The sequence below is a fragment of the Scyliorhinus canicula genome, chromosome 5, assembly GCF_902713615.1.
Source record: "Scyliorhinus canicula chromosome 5, sScyCan1.1, whole genome shotgun sequence".
NCBI classification, from domain to species: Eukaryota; Metazoa; Chordata; class Chondrichthyes; order Carcharhiniformes; family Scyliorhinidae; genus Scyliorhinus; species Scyliorhinus canicula.
Window position 1 is genome coordinate 81,940,729 of NC_052150.1, and position 21,874 is coordinate 81,962,602.

At 47.7% G+C, this 21,874-nt stretch overlaps 1 protein-coding gene across 5 annotated transcripts in view; it reads right to left on the bottom strand.

Moving 5' to 3' along the window:
• Nucleotides 1-21,874, bottom strand: part of colq (collagen-like tail subunit (single strand of homotrimer) of asymmetric acetylcholinesterase) — a 174,752-nt gene that overhangs the window by 120,408 nt on the left and 32,470 nt on the right. For 4 of the 5 annotated variants that reach the window (XM_038797297.1, XM_038797298.1, XM_038797296.1 and 1 more), the window contains exons 2-3: nucleotides 21,630-21,771; nucleotides 6,401-6,504 (exon numbers count right to left, since the gene is read on the bottom strand). In XM_038797297.1, coding sequence (XP_038653225.1) covers nucleotides 6,401-6,504; nucleotides 21,630-21,726 — 201 coding nt within the window. In that variant the 5' untranslated portion in view covers nucleotides 21,727-21,771. Of the gene's footprint in view, nucleotides 1-6,400; nucleotides 6,505-21,629; nucleotides 21,873-21,874 lie in introns of those variants that run through there. The other variant, XM_038797294.1, reaches the window with a different exon arrangement.

The window sequence follows — 21,874 nt, forward strand, 5'->3', positions numbered from 1 at the left end:
TCCAGAGACAGCTGCTTGGTGGATTGTTCATTGATCTTTCCCTTCACGCTTGAATGTATCTCCATTATCCTGCTTTGGTGCTATCCACAATGTTTATAAACACCCTTGCATTGATTGGCAGGCCCTCATGACATCAAAGGCAGCAAAGTGCTTTGATTTCCTGTTTTTCACAGCAGCAAGCCTCTGACAGTTGTGACTGTGTTGCTGTGTTTAACACTTCTGTCTGAGGCAGCTGGTGTTAGGAAAGGGTAAGAGAAGATGGAGTGATTGAATGAAGTTGTTGGCTACATCTGAGTGTTGGCTTTTAAAAATGTTTTTATATGTTTTTGTTATATCTCTGTCTTTTTTCTGAATTATAGCTTATGTTTATTATTGTATTGTTGGAAATTTATGGTCAAACATTGAGGGAAGAGGGTTTTAGTGAGGGAATGGGTTTACCCTTCCTAGATTGTTTGATATTAAAGTTGGGTTTGGGTAGGGGGGGGCTATTTGCTGGTTGATTGGGTGTAAAATTTAGATTCTTCCCCAGGTGGGGTCACCCTGTAACAGTTATGCAAGTTAAGGGGAGCGAAGTGGGGGAGAGAGCTGCAGTTGGTTATCTGGGCGAGGGGTGGTTTTTTTTTTGCTCATTCAGGTAACAAGCCCACGTGGTTGGGTTTTCTTTGTTTTGGATGGGAGGTGCTTTGAGATGGCTCTGAGATGGGGGGGGGGGAGTCAAGAGGGGGAGGGGTAGATTGTTGACGATGAGAGTTTCTTTGTTGATGTCCTCGTTTGAGGGAGTGGTGGCATCCATCTTGGGTGGGCCTGGAGCCGATGTGAGGTGGGCCTGTATGACTTCCTTGTGGGTGGGATATGGCTGATCATGGTAGAGGCTGGTTACATGGAACATGAGGGGTATAAAGGGGCCAAATAAAATGCCCTGGGTGTTTGCCCATCTACAGAGTTTGAAGGCGGACAATGTTTCCTTGCAGCAAACACATCTGAAAGTTTGAGATCAGACGAGACTGCAGAAAGGGTGGGTGAGGTAGGTGTTCCACTCAAGCTTTGGGTGGCACACTAGCACAGTGGTTAGCACTGTTGCTTCACAGAGTCAGAGACCCAGGTTTGATTCCTGCTTGGGTCACTGTCTGTGTGGAGTCTGCACATTCTCCCCGTGTCTGCGTGGGATTCTCCGGGTACTCCAGTTTCATCCCACAAGTCCCGAAAGATGTGCTGTTAGGCGAATTGGACATTCTGAATTCACCTTCAGTGAGCCCGAACATGCACCGGAGTGTGGCGACTAGGGGCTCTTTACAGTAACTTCATTGCAGTGTTAATTATAGAATTAGAATTGACAGTGCAGAAGGAGGCCATTCGGCCCATCGAGTCTGCACCAGCTCTTGGAAAGAGCACCCTACCCAAGGTCAACACCTCCACCCTATCCCCATAACCCAGTAACCCCACCCAACACTAAGGGCAATTTTGGACACTAAGGGCAATTTATCATGGCCAATCCACCTAACCTGCACATCTTTGGACTGTGGGAGAAAACCGGAGCACCCGGAGGAAACCCACGCACACACGGGGAAGATGTGCAGACTCCGCACAGACAGTGACCCAAGCCGGAATCGAACCTGGGACCCTGGAGCTGTGAAGCCATTGTGCTGTCCACAATGTAAGCCTACTTGTGACAAGAATAAAGATTATTATTATTATATTATTATATGATGCGAGAACAAGGGAGACCACGGTGCTGATCAATAGGAGGGTGACCTTTTCGGTGGATTCAGGGAGGGGTGGGGGGGGGGGTCTGTGATAGTGACTGGGGGGTTGGCAGGCGCCCTGGTGGTCTTGGTGAACATATATGCCCTGAATTGGGACGACACAAACTTCATCAAAAGGGTGCTGGCGGTCAGCCCCGAGATTGACATGCATCAGTTAATCATGGGAGGTGACTTTCATTGTATGTGAGGTTCCAGGCTAGATAGGTCGAGCCCCAAATCCTTTACAACATCTGGGGTGGCTAAGAAGTTGCGAGTGTTCATGGAACAGGTGGAGGTGGTGGACCTGTGGAGATTTAGATATCTGAGGGAGAAGGCGTTTTTCGCAAGTGCATGGGGTCTAGTCCAGTATTGATTTCTTTGAAATGGGGTAATTGTGACTCCTCAGGATTGTAGGGGTGGGGTACTCGACGATTGTAATGTCAGATCACGCCCCACACTATGTGGATATGCGATTGGAGACAGGCCGCTCTTAGAGACCTGGTGGAGGTTGGACACGGGGCTGCCTGCGGTCGAGGGGTTTTGTGAGAGGATAGTTTCTGCAATTGGAAATTATGTGGATTTTAATAAGAATGAGGAGGTTTCACCTTTCACATTTTGGGAAGTATTGAAGGCGGCTGTCAGGGAGGAGATCATTTAATTTAAGGCCGATAGAGATAAGTCTGGGATGGTGGAGAGGCAGATGTTGGTGGATTCCAACCTCTAGGTGGATTGCCAATACTCTGCTGCCCCAAGGGTGGAGCTGGGAGCGGAGACGAAGAAACTACGAATGGTGTTTGAGTTGGTGTCAACAGGGAAGGCGGTGAGCCAACTTTGTCGTTCAAGAGGGATATTGTATGAGCATGGGGAGAAGACTAGCCATTTATTGGCTCACCAATTGAGGAGACAGGTGGTCTTGTGGGACATAATCCAAGTTAAGGACTGGGGGAGGGGTTAGTTTCTGTGCTGACAAAGGTCAAGGGTTGTTTGAAACCTTTTATTGGGGGCTATACAAGTCTGAGCCTCCGGCAGAAGACTAGACTATGGTACAGTTTCTGGATAGGTTGGTTTTCCCGGGGGTACAAAGGGAAAGAGGGCAGGAGCTGGAGGCACCTCTGGGGTTGGAGGAAATTATGAAATGTATTTGTTCAATGCAAACGGGGAAGGCACCGGGCTCAGACGGATTCCCTGTGGAATTTTATAAACGGTTTGCGACTGTGTTGGGACCACACCTGTTGTACATATTTAAGGATTCTCTGTCCCGATGTTACCAGCCACTCTGGCTCAGGCATTGATCTCCCTGAACTTGAAAATGGATAAAGCTCCCAGGTGTGTGGATCATATAGGCCCATCTCTCTGTCGAATGCAGATGCAAAGTTGCTGGCTAAGGTGCTTTTAACCTGTTTGGAGAGATGCCTCCGGGGAAAGTTCTGAGGATCAGACAGGTTTTGCTCAGGGTTGATAGCCAACATTAGGAGACTGCTGAATGTGGGGCTGTCACCCTCGTTGTGGGCTGATCCAGAGGTAATCATCTTCATGGATGCGGAAACAGCGTTCGACCGGGTGTAGTGTAGTAATTTATGAGTAATTGGGGGCAATTTGGCTTCGGACCTAATTTCATTTTATGGATTAGGTTTTTGTACAGGGCACCCGCTGTGAGCATCTGGGTTTGGATGGCAGGCGATGCCGGTACACATGAGGCCTCATGGGGCGTTGCCTTGGCACCTCCTCCTCCTCGGCCTGTTGGGCGGCCGCCGGTCCAGCCTGTGCGGCCGCCACGTACCCCTCTGCAGCCCGGTCCTCTGCTGGCCGTTTCAACTCTGCCTGCTCTGCTGCTGCCCGCTCCACTGCTGCAGCTTCCCCCTCCTCTCCGAGTGGCCGCAGGACATCTCGCAGGGCTGCGACGATCGCCGCTGCGGCCAACATTACAGGTTGAATGCTAAACGCCATGTCTGCAGGGGGTGGAAGGTCAACATGTTAGCATGGCGCATACTCCCGGGCCCAGCCCGGTTCCAGGGGCAACATGGTGACCCGGTTGGCATTGCGGGCCCCGCCCACGCATGTCCCTCCCCCACCCCCGCACCCTGCCCCATCGGTGTCCGGCACCATGGGGGCTACTGGTACTAGTGCCCATCTCTGCTGCCAGAAGTACTGTTCGCTGGCACTGCCCTCACTTGGGGCTGTCGTGGGTGTTGCCCTGGGTGGTCCACCGGTGGGTGGTGGCCTGTTGGGTGGGGTGTTCGGGAGCGGGATGGGGCGTGCTGTGGCAGGGTGCGGGGTGGGCGCGTCCATATGACTGGTGTCAGTGTGTAGACCCAGGGGCCGGGGTGGGTGGTCAGTGCGTGCGCAACAGGAAGGCTGCTTTCCCCCCCCCCCCCCCCCCCCCCCCCCCCACAGCCAGCATGGCCGGTGTCTGGGCTGGCAGCCCCCAGTAATTCCATGCCATTTCCTACCTCCTCTCTCTCACTCAGCAGCCACAGCGCCAGGTTCATGACTTTTGAGACCACAAGTGAACCTCGCCATTGGCAACTCGGAGGCCCCAGGCAATAGAATGTCAGGCCCGCTAATGATCAACCTACTGTACGCATTTATGCCATTTTCAGGGTGCCGGAACATCCCGAATTGGCATCAAACCGGTGCCTACCACGATTTTGCCGTCGGAAGCTATTCTGCGGCCAATCGCATTTCACGATTTTGGCGTCGGCAAAAGGAGAATCCCCCACGATGTTCTTGCTGAATTGCACCAGTTTTACGATCTTCTTGCGGTTGTAGAGTGGTGCACAATTATTCGCATGCCATGGAATACGAGGGATTCCTGGGAATCCCGCTATCGGGCTGCCATCTAGAGCGGGCAGCGCCATTGCGAGGTCCTGTGACCAGCCATCCCCTGCCACTGAACCCCCCCCCCCCCCGCCCCGGATTGCCTGGGTGCCCCCCTACCACCAAGTACGGGGGTGACCCAACCCCCCCTGCTGGGACCTGAAATAGGGAACCCCCTAGTAATAGGGTTACCCTTTGCCAAAAGGAGCTCCGTTCACAGATCACCCTCTCCCCTCCCAAGAAAAGGGGCCTCTGAATGGAAGCTAGAGGGGAGTTGGAAGCATTATAGTTGTGATAATTATCTTGCAGCTCCACGTGTCTATTCCTAGAAGGAGAACAGCTGTGCCTCCATCTGGTTCCAACAGATCCATTATCTGCAGGCCATTCATAGCTTTCCAGTAGCGGTCTATGATTGACAGCTTCAGTGGCCTAAGTGGTGAATCCCCAATGTTTGTAAACATTGACCGCTTCAAAGAAAGGTAAGTGCAATGAAATCACACGCTTGAGTGATTGGAATGCACGTAGTGACCCCCGTACCCTCGATTACAGAGTTTCCTGTGGGGGTGGGGGGGGGAGAGTCCTCCTAATACAGGGGGCCCTAGGGAGGGGGGTAACCCACAATTACAGGGGTCCCTATGGGAGATGCTGTGGGGGGGGGGGGGGGGGGTTGTGCTACAGAAGGCATGGGCAGGCCAATGCGGGGACTGGAGAATCATGGGAGGCCGGAGTACAAGGCTAGGCCTGCTAAATACATGCAAATGGGTCACTATGATCCATTTGCATTTATCTGCCCCCCCCCCCCCACTCCCCCCCCCCCCCCCCACCTCAACAGCACGCATTGTAGACCTCGTTCACTCCACCAAGCGGTGGAGATCATCGCGTTTGACGCTGATTCCGATTTTCCTCCGATGCCTGATTCTCCGTCCCATCAGGGGATGCATTCCAGGCGTTCCACGACAGAGCATCCCACCCATTGTTGTTAGAATATGATAGTGGGGATTACTCTCTTACAGCCAGCCAGTCAGTCAGAGCACTTATAATGTAATTTGCTAATATAATACGAGAATGTCCGTGATTCTACATATTTCCTTTGTCAGCAACAAACAACAAAGAGAACCATGAATGAGATTTTATTGGTTAAGGATTTTTCTTGGCGTGAGGCGCTGAAACAATTGCTGACAAAGGTGAAAACCTTCATGAACACATGCTGGATGTTACTTCTGATAGGCACCGGTAAACTTTTGTCATTTACTCATGAGGCTTTTATGTTGAAATGTAAAACATAGCTTTTGGGGAGCTGTTTGACCACAGGGGCATCGCAGCTGAATTGTGTTTCCACCCCCCGGAACACTTCAGCTCAAACCACAGAGTAAAGTTGACACGTTTACAGCCTGCATCACTCACTTACACAACAGGATATACATCAGCTCAGCCCATTCATGTCACGAGAGGATTATGTTCATAATTTTATATTTCTAAAAGTAGATACGTATTTATATATTTGCAAGACACAAAACAATTTAAATCGGTTGAAAAGCTGCAAGAAGAAAAAGGCACATTGGAGTTTGAACTGGATGTTCAGTTCAAAAAAGAAGGTGCCCAATCAATTGCACTAATCCTGTTCCAACAGAGCAAGTTCATTTTTAATACACATCATTGAAATTTGTCGCAGGTAATTTTTACAGCTGTCATTCGATGGACCACGTGTAACTGATGAAAATTGTCAAAGGGCATTTCAAAGCTTAAAGAAACAGCAAAGAGAACCTCACTGTCATCGATCGTGCAGTTAATGGCACTGATAGCAGAGTGCATGTGACACCAAGGAACATGGCGGTACTCACAAAACTTTCCCTGAAGATGGGTGGAGGAAACATCGGGGGTGGAGGAGGCGTCAGAAGACAACACTTATGAATGCTTCTCTTTTTGTGTTCCACGGGTGCCAGTGCTGCATCAGAAAGGAAACATAATCAAGGCATCATCTTTATGTTGGTACCATTCCAGCTCAACACTTCCATTTTAAGGAATAAGCATCTCAGGAATTGGTGCAAAGCAGTGCATTGATCCTAAAGAGTTTCTACTCCACATTTTGCTTTTAGGCTGAGTGTATTAATATTGCAACATAAATATTAAAGCTGACCTTGCATCGATTGGGAGTGACATTCAAGGTACAAACCGTACACTGGGCAGATTGAAATTCTGCAGGTTAGTAGTGATTCATGGATTTATCAGTTAATCCAAATGTTCAATTTCATTTAGGAATAAAATTGACATATTTAATTGACTGATAATTAATTTTTCACTTTGGATGTCAGGAGACATTGAGCAGGATTCTCCGTCGGCTGATGCCGGAATCGAGAAATGCGACTGGGCGGCGAATCAGTTTTGACGCCAGAATCGTGGCGGGTGCCAGTTTCACGCCAAATCGCATTTCTCAGTACCTTGACAGCACCGTCAATGCGTTCCAGAACTCACATAGAGTAAACGCCATTGGCATATCATTAGGGGCCTGACCCGGTATTCTGCAGAGCCTCCGTGATTCTCCACCTCAACTGGGGCGAGGATCACTTGTGCTTGCAGCACAACATGCAGTTGCAGCATGTCAGCCTCCCAAGTGTCAATCACGGACCCGGCGAATCCGACACCATCTTTCATTGGAATCAATTGTGTTCCACGTGGTGCCAGTGCTAGCCCCTCCACAGACGCTGAATTGGTCCAGGTGAGGCGCCAGTTTTGCTGTCATGGAAGTCCACGAATCCTGCCCTGGCGTCAACACTTAGGGCTGGATTCTACGATTTTGACACTATGTCCAGAGGAAGTGTCTAGTTCTACAAGGAAAAAAAAATCGGTGAGGCCCCAGGACCGATCCTCCAACCGGTGAGGGGCTAGCAGCCACGCCACGTAAAACACATGGGCCTGGATTCTCCCAAAATGAGACTATGTCCCCACGCCGGCATAAAAACAGTGGAGATTTACTTCCGAAATTCCTATTAAAAAGTTGGACTAATTCAATGCCCTGCAGGGGGACTAGCAGGGACCCAGAGTAAATGCGGATACAAGCCTCCGCATTTCCGATTCTGAGTCCGCGCATGCACACAGCGGTGGCCTCCAGCGGCCACGCCGAGCTCCATGGCGAACTCAGACCCCGGAGTCACACTGAGAAATTAGACCCCTTCCGATTGGCCACACGCCCATGCATCTAGCCCTGCAGATCTAATCCCCAGCCTCCTATAAGGCCCCCCTCCCCGGCCTCCGATACCCCCGTCCCTGACCAGGGCGGCTGTGGACTGAGTCCACCAGCACCCGATCAGCAATAGGTGGTTAGTTCCACGCTGTCGAGAACTCGGCCGGTAGGGAGCGGAGAATTGCTGGGTGGGCCTCTGGCATTGGTCCTCTGGCCGTGCGGTGTACTCTGCGGTCACGCTGATTTTGGGGCCCGATTATAGCATGAAAGTGCATTCTCTGCTCCCGCGCCAGCCGCGATTTCGGTGCAGGGTTGCGGAGAATCCAGCCCATGGCCGTCACAAATTAAACTGCCGGAGAATTGTCGGGTCTGTGGCCGCGCATGCGCACGTGATGACCTGCAGTGGTCGCGCCGTACAACAGGGCACCAGCTGAGCACGGACACGACCTGCCAGATTGTGGCCCCCTGGACACCCCTCACCACCCCTGGGCCACCCCCCACCAGTACTCCCAACCCTTCCCGAAGCACCCCCGGCCAGCTGCACGGCTCCCCCCTGACTGTTGAGTCACAGCATGGTTTCTGTGGATATGATTCATCTTTCATTCCCTCACCCCACAGTATAAATATTTCCCACTTTCTCTGTCTTTTAGCTTTGAAAAAGGGTCATCTGGACTCGAAACATTAACTTTTTTCTCTCCCTACAGATGCTGCCAGACCTGCTGAGATTTCCCAGCATTTTCTCTATTCTGTGTCTCAATCATTAAAGAATTCACACAGACAATTCACCAAGAAATTAAAAATTAAAATTACATAACTTATCTATTATTTTACAAAGGGAAAATAAACATTGGATGTAAGCATGGGGTGAAGATAGAAGTTAAAATATCATGAAAAACATTCAAAAATATTATTTCAAACAATATTTTATGAAAATCTAAACAATAAAAATATAAAAATTGAATAATAATAATTAATCTTAGTGTTGACACAACACTCCACAAACATAAATTATTTTTTCTGAGTCAGATATTTTGTGCAGTAATAGTTATTATTCTGATTTTCCATTAAAAACCCAGTTACACCTGACTAAACAAAGCAGCAAAGGGAAGTTCTCACCACGCCAACTGGTTTCACTGACTGCTGACTCTTGGGCTGAGGGGGTCCACAGCGCAACTGGTGGCAGATCAGTGAGCAATGGAGGACAACTTTAGGATTGTTGTGTTAATCAGCCTCTGCGCTAAATACTGAAGTTACAGCCAGTTTCAGAGCTTTAATGATGGTGAATGCCGACAGTTTCCTGTCAAAACTCCACATAATATCCAGGCAATTGCCAATGTGGAACATTGTGCAGATGAGAATTGGAAACACTTTAATAATAAAAAGAGGAAATAAAAGCTACCTCTAAAAAAGAAGGAAGTGAAAATGATTCCATTGATTGGATTCCAAATACTATTACTTAAAGTACTAATATGCTGTGTTGTATAGTAAGGTTGGATATTTGCTGGGCGGGATTATACGATTGCTGACGCCAAGATCGGAGGAGAAACCATTTTTACTCCGAAATCGGGGGTGGTGCTGTTTTTCCATTGCTCCGCCCCCTCAAAAACTGCCTACTCGAGGAGTATCCTGCGTGCCCTCCCCCGATGCTCCATCCCGATGGGCCGATTTCCCGGCGACGTTGGTCGCGTGTCCTCTCAATTTTTGTAAACCTAGCGTGGCGGCTGCGGATTGTGTCCAGTGCCGCCACAGTCGGTGGGGGGGAGCCGTTCCACTGGCAGGGGGCGTTTCGGCGGGGCTTGGGGAACTGGCGGGGGGTGGTTCGGAGGTGGCGAACGGGGTTACAGGGGGTACATTTTGGCAGGCCGAGTCAGCGCGCGGCCGGCGCCATGTTGCACGGCATGGCCGCCGCAGATCCAACAATTCTGCATCCGTATCGGCAGGTAAAGCCGGGGGCTTTGCATGGCACGGCTGCTAGTCCCCCACCGGACGGAGCTTTGGTGCGCTGGCGCCGCCGACTTTTTGGTCGTAAAACCAGACGCATGCTCCAGACAGAGCCACAGAATCCGAGAATCAAGCCCACTGTATTTTACTGAAATGTCTGTTTAAATTAATGAACATGATTTGGGATATTTGTTAATCATCTCCTCTCTTAATGATTGACACAAATCACCTAAAGCAGGCCTATCCATTCCGATCTCTTTTCACGGATATACATATCTGGGAGATTATCAATGGCTTCATTTGTAAACTAATCAGTTTACAGGTATTAATGCAATGCTATGGTTTGGTAGCAAACTCATTTTGAATTGGCTAACCGTGCCGACAGGTGAGTGACAGATGATAACAATTCTCTCTTCACAATACAATAGTCATATAAATCAAAAGTCTTTGACTAATACTTCAAGTGAAACAGGGCTAGGCCTTGAGCCTATCGTCATTCAATAAAATCGTGGCTGTCCTATACGTCAACTCTACTACCTAGTCTTTGTTTCATGTTCCTTGATACCCTTTGAAAGTAGTCGATTGACCTCATTCTTGGAAATTTCAACTGACCCACACTATTTTGAGGGAGATATTTCCAAATTTCACTGCTGAAAAGAAATACCTCCTGTTTCCCTCCTTAAATGGCCTATCTTTAAGTGCCCTAGAGGCTAGGGGTGTGATTTACCCTCTGCGTCCCGCCGGAATCAGGACGGGATGGGACTCGGCTGGTAGATCCCGCAAGAGTCCTCTCTCGGGATCCCGACAGTCATTAGCTTCCCGAGATCTAACGAGATCTCGCAAGACGTCGTGATCTGGATCCCGCCCACAGACTCGCAGAATTTACAAGCTCACTTAACTCTGCCGACGCCCGGGTGGCTGGTACCTGGGAAGAGTGGCACCCTGGCACTGCTGATTCCACCCAGGCAGCTTGGCATTGCCAGCTAGGCAACCCAGCAGTATCACCTGGGCACCCTACCAGGTATCACCTTGGCAATGCCAGGGTGTTCAAGTGACACTGCCAGGCTGGCAGTGTTACTGCAAGGTTACCAGACTGTCAGTGCCAAGGTGCACAGGTGGTAGTTTGCCCACACTGGGGATCAGGCCCAGGGGTGTCCTTCCCATATGAGGCGGGGGGGCTCACGGGCCCATATCAGGTAAGTTGGGGCATGGGGGGGGGGGGCGGAGGAGGGTCCGGGGTCACTTCTGGGGATGTCGAGAGATCGGAGCACCATATTTCTTCCTGCACTGAGGGGCTCTGCTCGTCGGAGTTCCCCAGTGCAGGAAAAGCGGCTGAGTGCGGCCTTGGTGGGGCAGCACCAAAACCAACCACTCAATTCCTGCCCAGAATGGACTCTGCTTTCTTTGGTTAGATTGCGTCCTTGATTTTCTAAATTTGTGCCCGCAGAAATGTGCATTAACCCAACAGCAGGAAGAACTTAAAACATTCTCCAGCGTACTTTAACAGTATGGGTGTGATCCCTCTGCAAGAACAACGGTCAAAATTAAGGCTTGCGTTTATACATCCAGCGAAGTCTGTCAAGTGTTAAACAATCTTCCTGAGGAAGTCTTCCAAAAGAATATAAAAAATTCCCATGAATGTGAAATAACATTCTGTTTCTGAACAATGACTTCAATTGGCCATCTTCTTGCAAAACTGTAGCAGCATATTGTAACATGAGGGTGAAATGCAGTCTTTCATCAAACCAATCAACTGACTTCAGAATCAAGCCCTTTTCAAGTATCAGTATTTAACCACTCCAGTGTCAAATCCTACATATCTTTTTGAGGTATAGCTTTCAGTCGACCTTAACCATGCAATATCCAGGTAAATTAAAGAAACTTTGCATGTGTGCGGCTGGGCAGTATTCAAACTACGCAGTAAATTATACAAACTTCCCTGCTGAGATACAAACGTGCTTGCCCAAAAGGATTTATTTGTTCAGTGCATTAAGATTTTCATTGGGTGGCCATGTTTTAATATGCCTTAAGTGATGGTATCCCTTAAAAGGCATATTATGTCAACAGCTTAAAGTGCATAACAACAAACTACAATTTAATTAATTAATGTTAAAAAGTGCCTGTTAAAAAGTGTCTGTTAATCAGGCACGGCTTCGGAAGGCTTGGGTGAGCCAAGTTTTCCATTCAGGGTTTGACAGCAGGATCTGAGGGGTGGCAATTCTCATTAATAAAAGGGTCCAGTTTAGTTTGGAGAAGGTAATAGCAGACGCGTGTGGGCGGTATGTTATAGTGATGGGGGTATTAGAAGAGAAACAGGTGTGTTGGTGAATGTATACACCCCGAATTGGAAAAATGCAGTATTCATGAAACAATTGCTGGCAGCGATACCAAATCAAGATACCCATCAACTCATTATGAGGGGAGACATAAACTGTGCTAGACCCAAGGATGGATCGCTCTAGGCCAAGATCACTAGTCTCGGGGGGAATGGCAGAGGCGTTAATTGCCTCTATGAAGGAAACGGGGGGCGGGGGGTGCAGACCCTTGGCAGTTTTGGTACCCAGGGGAGAAAGAGTTTTCGTTCTTTTCCTCAGTACATCATGTGTTTTCCATGTTTGATTACTTTGTCATCAGCTGGGCGCTGTTGGCAGCGGTGAAGAAGTCCGAGAATCGGCTGTGGTCATTTCTGACTATGCTCCACATTGGGGGGGACGTGGAGTTGGAGGTAGGCCGGGGGCTTTGCAAGGAGTGGCGGTTAGGTGTAGATCTGTTGATGGATCTGGGGATCTCTGCAAGGATCTCATGGGCTATCCAGGATTACATTTCGGTCAATGACAATGGGGAGGTCTCATCATCGATACTATTGGAGGTGCTGAAGGTAGTAATTAGGGAAGAAATTATATCCTTCAAGGCACATGTAGATGCAGAGGCAGGAAGAGTGCGGGAAAAGCTGATAGACGATATTATAGAGGTTGATCGTAGCTATGTGAACAGTTCATCCCCAGAGCTATTAGTGGAGAGAAAACAACTGCAAATGCAGTTCAATTTGATCTCTACGGATGGGGCGGTTTTTGTTCCGTTGAGGCGAGCAAGAGATAATCTACGAATCTGGGGAGAAGGCAAGTCTGCTCCTGACATATCAACTGAGGAAACGGGAGACAAAGGGAAAGATTGTCCAGATTAGAGAACAGGATGGGGGGCTGGTCTCAGCTCAGCAGCAGAAGAATTTAAAGTCTTCTACGAAACATTATATAGGTCTGAACCACCGCTGGATGCAAGGGATGTGGTGGAGTTCCTGGGGAATTTCCCATGGTAGGGGAGGAGTTACGGAAATAATTAGAGGCTCCGTTGGAGTTGGAAGAGATCAAGCAGGTGCTGAAATTGATAGTTGGGGAAGGCACCATGGCCGGACAGGTTCCCAATGGAATATTACAAAAGATTTGTCGAGCAGTTGGCCCCTTTATTGTTGGGGATGTTCTTGGAAAGAGGTACTCTGCCACAGACGCTGGGAGTGTCGATTTCCCTGCTCCTGAAGAAGGACAAACACCCCGCAGACTTTGGGCCATATCGTCCGATCTCCTTGTTAAATGTGGGTGCGACCCTTCTATTGAAGGTGTTGGTGGTAAGACTGGAGAATTGTCTCCCAGAGGTTGTGGGGAAAGACCAAATGGAGTTTGTAAAGGGGTGAAGGTTCACGGCAAATCTGAGGCAGCTGTTGAACGTGGTACTTACCCCGGGGGAGAGTCGGGTTCCAGAGATCATAATTTCGCTTGATGCGGAGAAAGCGTATCACCGGGCAGAGTGGGACTATGTGTTTGTGATACGAGAGAAATTTGGATTTGGACCAGGCTTTGTAGCATGGGTGCGGCTGTTGTATATTGCCCCATATGCCAGTGTTTGCATTAACAAAGTGACTTCTGAGCCCTTTTGTCTGTATAGGGGTACCAGGCCGCGATGTCCGATGTCCCCTTTGTTGTTTGCATTAATAGCAGCGCCACTGGCCATGGCGCTGAGGACTTTGAAAGCTTGGGAGGAAATAGTTGGAGGAGGGTTGGAGCATAGGGTCTTGCTGTACGCCAGCAATTTGTTGTTATATCTTAGGGATCTGGAGACTTCAGTGGGAAGCATGATGGAGAATTTGCAGCGCTTTGGGGCCTCCCTGGCTAAAAGCTAAATGTAGGAAAGAGCCAATACTTGGTGGTTTGGGCACCGGGATGGAGAGGGGGCCCTGGAGGGTTGTCTTCCAACTAGCAGAAAGTCATTTTCGTTATTTGGTAGTCCAGATAGCAAGGGACTTGGGGAAACCCCAGAGGTTGAACCACACAAACTGCAAGGTACGTTAAAGCACGGTCACACAGTGCTTAACACTGTTGCTTCACAGCACCAGGTACCCGGGTTTGAATCCCGGCTTGGGTCATTGTCTATATGGAGACTGCATGCTCGCCCCGTGTCTGCGTGGGTTTCCTCCGGGCGCTCTGGTTTCCTCCCACAAGTCCCGAAAGACGTGCTGTTAGGTGAATTGGACATTCTGAATTCTCCCTCTGTGTACCCAAACAGGCGCCGGATTCTGGCGACTGGGGGATTTTCACAGTAACTTCATTACAGTGTTAATGTAAGCCTACTTGTGGCACTAATGAAGATTATTATTCTGAAAGATTTTCATTATTCTATCTGGCGGGCCGAGTGTAATCGGTTAAGATGAATATACTGTCGAGATTTTGATTTCAATGCCTCCCGGTGTTCCTGCCTATGGCGTTCGTCAGAGAGATTGACCGGCTTGTGACTGGGTCTATTCGGGCGGGTAACGGCCATGAGGATGAGGAGGACAGTGCTCCAGAGCGAGAGGCAAGCAGGGGGCTTGGCCTTGCCAAACTTTCAGTATTACTATTGGATGGCCAATGCTGAAAATGTGCTAGAGTGGTGCAGGGATTCAGAGGAGCTGTGAGCCCAGGTGGAGGCGGAGTCTGTGAGGAGGACATGCCTGGAGGCATTGGTAATGGCTGTGCTCCCAGTAGTGCTGAAGAAAGATTCAGCTAAGATGGTGGTAGTAGCCACGTTAAAAATCTGGAGGCAATTCTGTCAACATTTCAATTTGAAGGCTGCCTCGAGTCTAATTCCCATCTGTGCAAACCAATTATTCGAGTCTGCAAGGTCAGATGTGAGTTTTAGGAAGTGGAAAGAAAAGGGATTGGGGAAGGTGGGAGAATTGTTTTTCGAGGGTCTGTTGCTAGCCTGGGGGAACTGAAGAAGCAATATGTGTTTACAAATGCTGATGGGTTCAGATATCTCCAGGTGTGTAGCTGGGTCAAAAGGCATTTTCCAACCTTCCCGGTGAAGCATTCTTCTACCTTGCTCGAGCGGATTTTATCCTTCTCAGGGTCCGAGGTGGCCTGTACGCGGGCATATACCAGCGGATATTGGGGGAGGAGACATGCTCGGTTGAGGGTGTGACGACAAAGTGGGCAGAGGAACTGTGTCCGATTTGGGAACAGAGGGTTTGGAGCGAGGCACTGAGAAGGGTGAACGCAACCTCATCTTGTGCCAGGCTGAGCCTCATCCAGCTAAAGGTAGTGTTTCGAGCACACCTCACGAAAGTTAGAATGAGTCGATTTTTCGATAGGGTGGAGGATAAATGCGATCAGTGTTCAAAGGGGCAGGCGCATCACACGCACATTTTCTGGCCATGCTCAAAGCTGGTGGGCTTCTAGAGGTTCCTTTTTTGATGCCATGTCAGCAATCCTGGGCTATGGGGTGGAGCTTTTCCCACTGGTGGTGCTGTCTGGGGTTTTGGATGTGCCGGGGCTCCGGGCGGGGGCAGGAGCAGAAATTCTAGCCTTTGCCTCACATGGGGCAAGGAGGCAGATCCTCTTGGGCTGCAGGTCAACTACACCGCCAAGCGCCTTGGTGTGGCCAGGTGACTTGATGGAGGCTTTGCACCCCGAGAAGGTCAGGTTTACTGTGAAAGGGTCGGTGGAAGGGATTTACAGTGGATGGCTTTATATAATGTATTTTAAAGAGTTGGCCACTGTTCACTGTTATTAAAATTATTACACTAAAATAATATAATACATGCAACAAATTCACAAAACTTTAATTCTAAACCCTGATCACAGATGTATACCCGAGTGTATGCAGATAGGGCATAGTTGTTAGATTTAGGTATAGCTGTTGAGAAGCATTGTGGAGTAATTTGAGGTGCATCTTTTGTGTAGGAAGTAAATTGGCTGTGTTCTTTACAGCTGCTTCTGACTCCATTTAATCATTTACTCCTGGAAGTAACCTGCTCCACCGAGAGCAACAGTGCCAGAGGAAGAATGTAGGCAAGAAACATCGGCATGTTGTTTTACGGAGCCAGAGTTTCTTTCTCTAAATAAAATTCTTCTCCTATGGACGGATTTTTTTCCTCTATGGTTAATTAGCATACTCAATTAAGGCCAAGAATAATTTGAAGTTGTACAGGGTGGACTATTACAGAAGGTAGATTTACAGACCCTGTCAGTCTAGGCTGGGCATGACCAAATTGGAAATGTTCAAATCATACAAGACTCTGTTGAGCTGGTATATTTCTCTAATTTTATAGATGTTGTAATTAGCACTGCATATTGATTGTATCTAATACAGATGTTCCGCAAAACGACTTAGTAATAATAATAATAATCTTTCCTAGTGTCACAAGTAGGCTTGCATTAACACTGCAATGAAGTTACTGTGAAAATCCCCTAGTTGCCACAATCTGGCGCCTGTTTGGGTGCACAGAGGGAGAATTCAGAATGTCCAATTCACCTAACAGCACGGGCGGGATTCTCCGCTCCCGCGCGGCATTGGGAAGGCCGTCGTGAACTCGGCCGAGTTTCACGACGGCCTCGGAGGCCACTCCTCGCACCCTATTCACTCCCCCAGGGGGTGAGGAGCGGTGCTCCGTAAATCTCGGCCGCTGAGCCTTGATGCTTGCACCAAGGTGGCGCGCCGAGAATGACGCGACGGCGACGCCTGGGTGACGTCAGCCGCGCATGCGCAGGTTGGCCGGCTCAAACCTGCTCATGCGCAGCTGACGTCACGACGGCTGCTGGCTCCAACCCGTGCATGCGCGGTTGCCGTCTTCCCCTCCGCTGCCCCGCAAGACGTGGTGGCTTGATCTTATGGGGCGGCGGAGGGGAAAGAGTGCGTCGCTTGGAGACGCCGGCCCGATGATCGGTGGGCACCGATCGTGGGCCAGTCCTCTCCCGAGCACGGTCATGGTGCTCACTCCCCTCTCCGCCCCCCCACAAGCCACAAATGAAGATTTGCTGCCATGTTCACAACGGCAGCGGCCAGGTGTGGTTGCCGTCGGCGTGAACAGGTCGGGAACATCAGGCCGCTCGTCCCATGGGGGGGGGGGGGAGAGAATTGCGGGGTGTGCCAGAGTGGCGTGTCCTGAGTCGCCCGGCCCTCCCGCAATTCTCCCACCTGGCGTGGGGAGCGGAGAATTCCGCCCCACATCTTTCATCTGTGGGAGGAAACTGGAGCACCTGAAGGAAACTCACGCAGACACGGGGAGACCGTGCAGACACCGCACAGACAGTGACCCAAACCAGGATAAAACCTGGGAGCCTGGAGCTGTGCAGCAACAATGCGAACCACTGTGCCACTGTTATTAATTTCACTGTAAACAAATGATATATGTATGGCACGAGAATATGTCCCAGTTTTGCCAGCGCGAGGGAAGTGAGGGGGACAGGGCTGTGAGAATGTTTCGACACGCCTGCTGGTTTAAAGGGCTGTGCTCTACATTTGCAATGATTACCCCTAAATAATTCAGTACAAGACAAATTCAGTGTAAGACAATCAGGCTAACTTCCCGATTGACAGATCCCAATGGAACCATCAGCATGCAATCCCCTGGAGCTCTTTCTTGTGAACCACAACTTCCGGACTCCAGCCCAAATCGTCTCTCTGGAGGTTACAGTTCTTTTCTGGCTTTCAATACTGATGAACATTTCAGCGTTCAGCGCTATTGGAACAAAGCTATTGTTTTCTATAACTAAGGTCCTCAAAGTGACATCGAAGCCATGAAAGTTCATCTCTGGCCCCCTCTGGGACATTTCTTGAAACCTGATACTGCACACAAACCCGAGTCCCTGCCAGGGGCCATTTAATGCACCACTGCTCTGACTAAGACCAACTAACGGTGCAGAACAGAAATGAACAGTGGAACCTTACCACTCTGTATTGTCCTGCTGTTTGCTAGCTTCATCCGGGAGCATCCTCATCTCTCAATAATCATTAAAAGTTCTACTTTAATAAGGGTTCTTTAACTGAAGCGTTTCAAACAATGAGCTTGACATAGTCACACAATAACAAGGTGCAAAGATGGCATTGAGCAAGACTAACTGCTCTATATTACACTGCTCACTTTTCACCACTTCCTATGACCCCAATACAAATGTGTAAAATGGTTTCCCCAATTGTCCAGCTACAAGTGAATAATCTGTAATTATGGCAAAAGTTTTTTATTCCCCTTCATATAATTATATGACTTTGTTCTGGAAATGCCAATATAAAATATTTATTTTCACTGCAGTATTTTTCTTATTTTTCTTCTTAACTACTGTATAAATTATTATTGTCAGAGCTGAACAGCTACTATGGATGTATACATGTCTTAAATGTATAAAAATCCTAGAATTATAGAAAGCACAGCACAGAAAGAGATTGTCCAGCCTATTGAGTCTGTTCTGGCTCTTTTGAAGGGAAATCCAGGTAGTCCCATGCCCTGGCGCCTACCCCTGCAGTGTTTTCTCCTTTAATTACATAGAACATAGAACAGTACAGCACAGAACAGGCCCTTCGGCCCTCGATGTTGTGCCGAGCCATGATCACCCTACTCAAACCCACGTATCCACCCTATACCCGTAACCCAACAACCCCCCCCAACCTTACTTTTTAGGACACTACGGGCAATTTAGCATGGCCAATCCACCTAACCCGCACATCTTTGGACTGTGGGAGGAAACCGGAGCTCCCGGAGGAAACCCACGCACACACGGGGAGGACGTGCAGACTCCACACAGACAGTGACCCAGCCGGGAACCGAACCTGGGACCCTGGAGCTGTGAAGCATTTATGCTAACCACCATGCTACCGTGCTGCCCAGTTCTTCAACCAATTCCATTTTGACAGCTGTTATTCAATCCAAGTCCATCACCCTATCAGGAAGCGCATTGTAAATCCTAATCACTCGCTGAGTACAAAGTGTATTTTCTCATGTCACTTTTGTTTTTTTTATCAGTTCAGAAACTGAATTGGACTCGCCATATATATATGGTGGATACAAGTGCAGGTCAAAGGCTGGGAATTCACTGGTGAGTACCTCACCTCCTGACTCCCCAAAGATTATCCACCATCAGGGCTGTAATGGAATACTTTCCACTTGTTTGGGTACGTGAAACTCCAACAACACTCAAGCTTCACACAATCCAGGACAAAGCAGCCCGCTTGATTGGTACCCCTTCTACAAAACATTCAAATCCTCCACCATTGATGCACAGTGGCAGCCGTGTGTACCATCTACAAGATACACTGCCCAAACTCACCAATGCTCCTAAGGCAGCACCTTCCAAACTGGCGACCACTACCATCTGGAAGCAGCAGTTAGTTGGGAATTCCACCACCTGGAAGCTCGACTTCAAGTCACTCACCTTCCTGACTTGGAAATATATTGCCATTCTATCATTGTCGCTGGGTCAAACTCCTGGAACACCCTCCTTAACAGCACTGTGGGTGTACCTACACCTCGGGGTCTGCAGCGGTTCAAGAAGGCAGCTCACCACCACTTTCGCAACAGAAATTTCTCAATTCTCTCCTCATAATAGTAATCCACTTGTGACTGGAGCCGTTTTAGTAAATTTCTTTCAAAACCTTTTTCTAAAGCCATTACTTCCTTCCTAAAGTAGGGAGTTCAGAATTGGACACAATACTCCAACTGGTTTGAAAGTACTGTATTATGTCGACTTTTCACGATTTACTGGCTTTGGTAACCTCTGCTTCTATTTATAAAGCCTAGGGTCTCATAAGCTTTATTAAAACTTGTGTTAACCTGTTCTACTTCATTATTATTCTGCTAAACAACACACATATATTACTGGTAATAATACTTCATTATTACTCTGCTAAACAGTGCATATATATTATAGGCAATAATAATTGATTATTATTCTGCTAAACAACGCACATATTTTACTGGTAATAATACTTCATTATTACTCTGCTAAACAGTGCATATATATTATTGGCAATAATAATTGATTATTATTCTGCTAAACAACGCATATATATTACTGGCAATAATACTTCATTATTGCTCTGCTAAACAGTACATATATATTAGTGGCAATAATAATTGATTATTATTCTGCTAAACAACGCATATATATTACTGGCAATAATACTTCATTATTACTCTGCCAAACAATGCACATATATTGCCGGCAATAATATTTCATTATTACTCTGCTAAACAATGAATATAAATTACAGGGATTTAATACTTTGTTATTACTCTGCCAAACAATGTATATATATATATACTACTGGCAGTAATACTTCATTGTTACTTTGCTGAACAATTCAAATATATTACTGGCAATAATACTTCATTATTACTCTGTTAAACAATGCATATAAATTACTGACAATACTTCATTATTACTCTGCTAAACAATGCATATAAATTACTGACAATACTTCATTATTACTCTGCTAAATAATGCACATATATTACTGGCAATAATATTTCATTGTTACTCTGCTGAACAATTCACATATATTACTGGCAATAATACTTCATTATTACTTTGCTAAACAATGCATATAAATTACTGACAATACTTCATTATTACTCTGCTAAATAATGCAGATATATTACTGGCAATAATACTTCATTATTACTCTATGAAACAATGCATAAATTATTTAGAATACTTTATTATTACGCTGCTAAACAATACATATAAATTACTGACAATATTTCATTATTACTCTGCTGAACAAGGCATATATATTATTTGTGAAAATAAACCTTGCACATATATATTACTGCTATATGTTATTTTGTTTGTATTCTTTGGTATAAACCTAAATTTCTTACATCCCTATCTGTTCGATGCATGTGTTTCAAAAGTGGGCTGCCAATCGCATCGCCTTTGTACAGTATTATGGATGAAACATGACAGAGTGTGATAACTGCTGTTAAACAAACTACCACAACACCCCGCACTGAATGAGTGCTGAATGATTTCCAACTTTAAAATAAAATGGACTTCGCACTCTGCTGTCTTAAATATATTATTATAAGGAGCGTGCAGAAAATTTGTTGCATAATGGTCCCGATGGTGTTCTAACTAATTGGATTCTTCGGCAGATAACGTCTGAGTTGCTCTGCTCAATAGCCCCAACCAATCAAAACATGCTGGTGCCCATCTGACTTTGGCGTTCCCAAGGCAACATCCACAAACAATTAGAAATAGTTTCCCATACATTCCCCGCTGGCTGAACAAGTTATTTCAGGAGACCTGACTGAATATGTGATATGAAGGGAGCCAGCTGATGTTTACCTCCCCCCCCCCCCCCCCCCCCTCCTCACATCCGATTGGAGTCCGATGGCAATAAGGAAGAGACCGGAGAGGTATTTTTGGAAAGAACATTTACCTTTGGACCCTACTCCCTCTCCCGACGGACCGACCGAAATAGAATGAACGCGCTTACAAAACATTAGAAATGGACAATCTTTCCGCATCCTGATCCGGGTCAAGTCGTCAATCTGCTGGGATAAGGATCTCTCCGCGTTGGAGAAGAACAATCTGCAGCCGGACCCCCTCCTTTACACACATTGCCGATGGCATGCATTTTATACGGAGCAACAAGCAAGGGGACCCCCGACAGAGAAAAAAGACGACTTCATCTGTTACTACCTGCTTGTAATGAGAAAGCGTTGTCCAAGAAGGTGGATTCAGCCAGCACATGGCAGAAAAAGAGCTGGAGGAACAGTCCGAAGGTGATGGGGAACATCCCGGCTCGGCTGCGGTTCAAACTTGACGCTGGCGTCGCTGTTGCCTTTAGGGGAAGAATGGCAAACATTTCCCATTAAATCTTCTCCTTACCGCACGCCCGGCTATATTTAAACTGAAAGTACATCAGCTGCCTTTACAGCACAAGC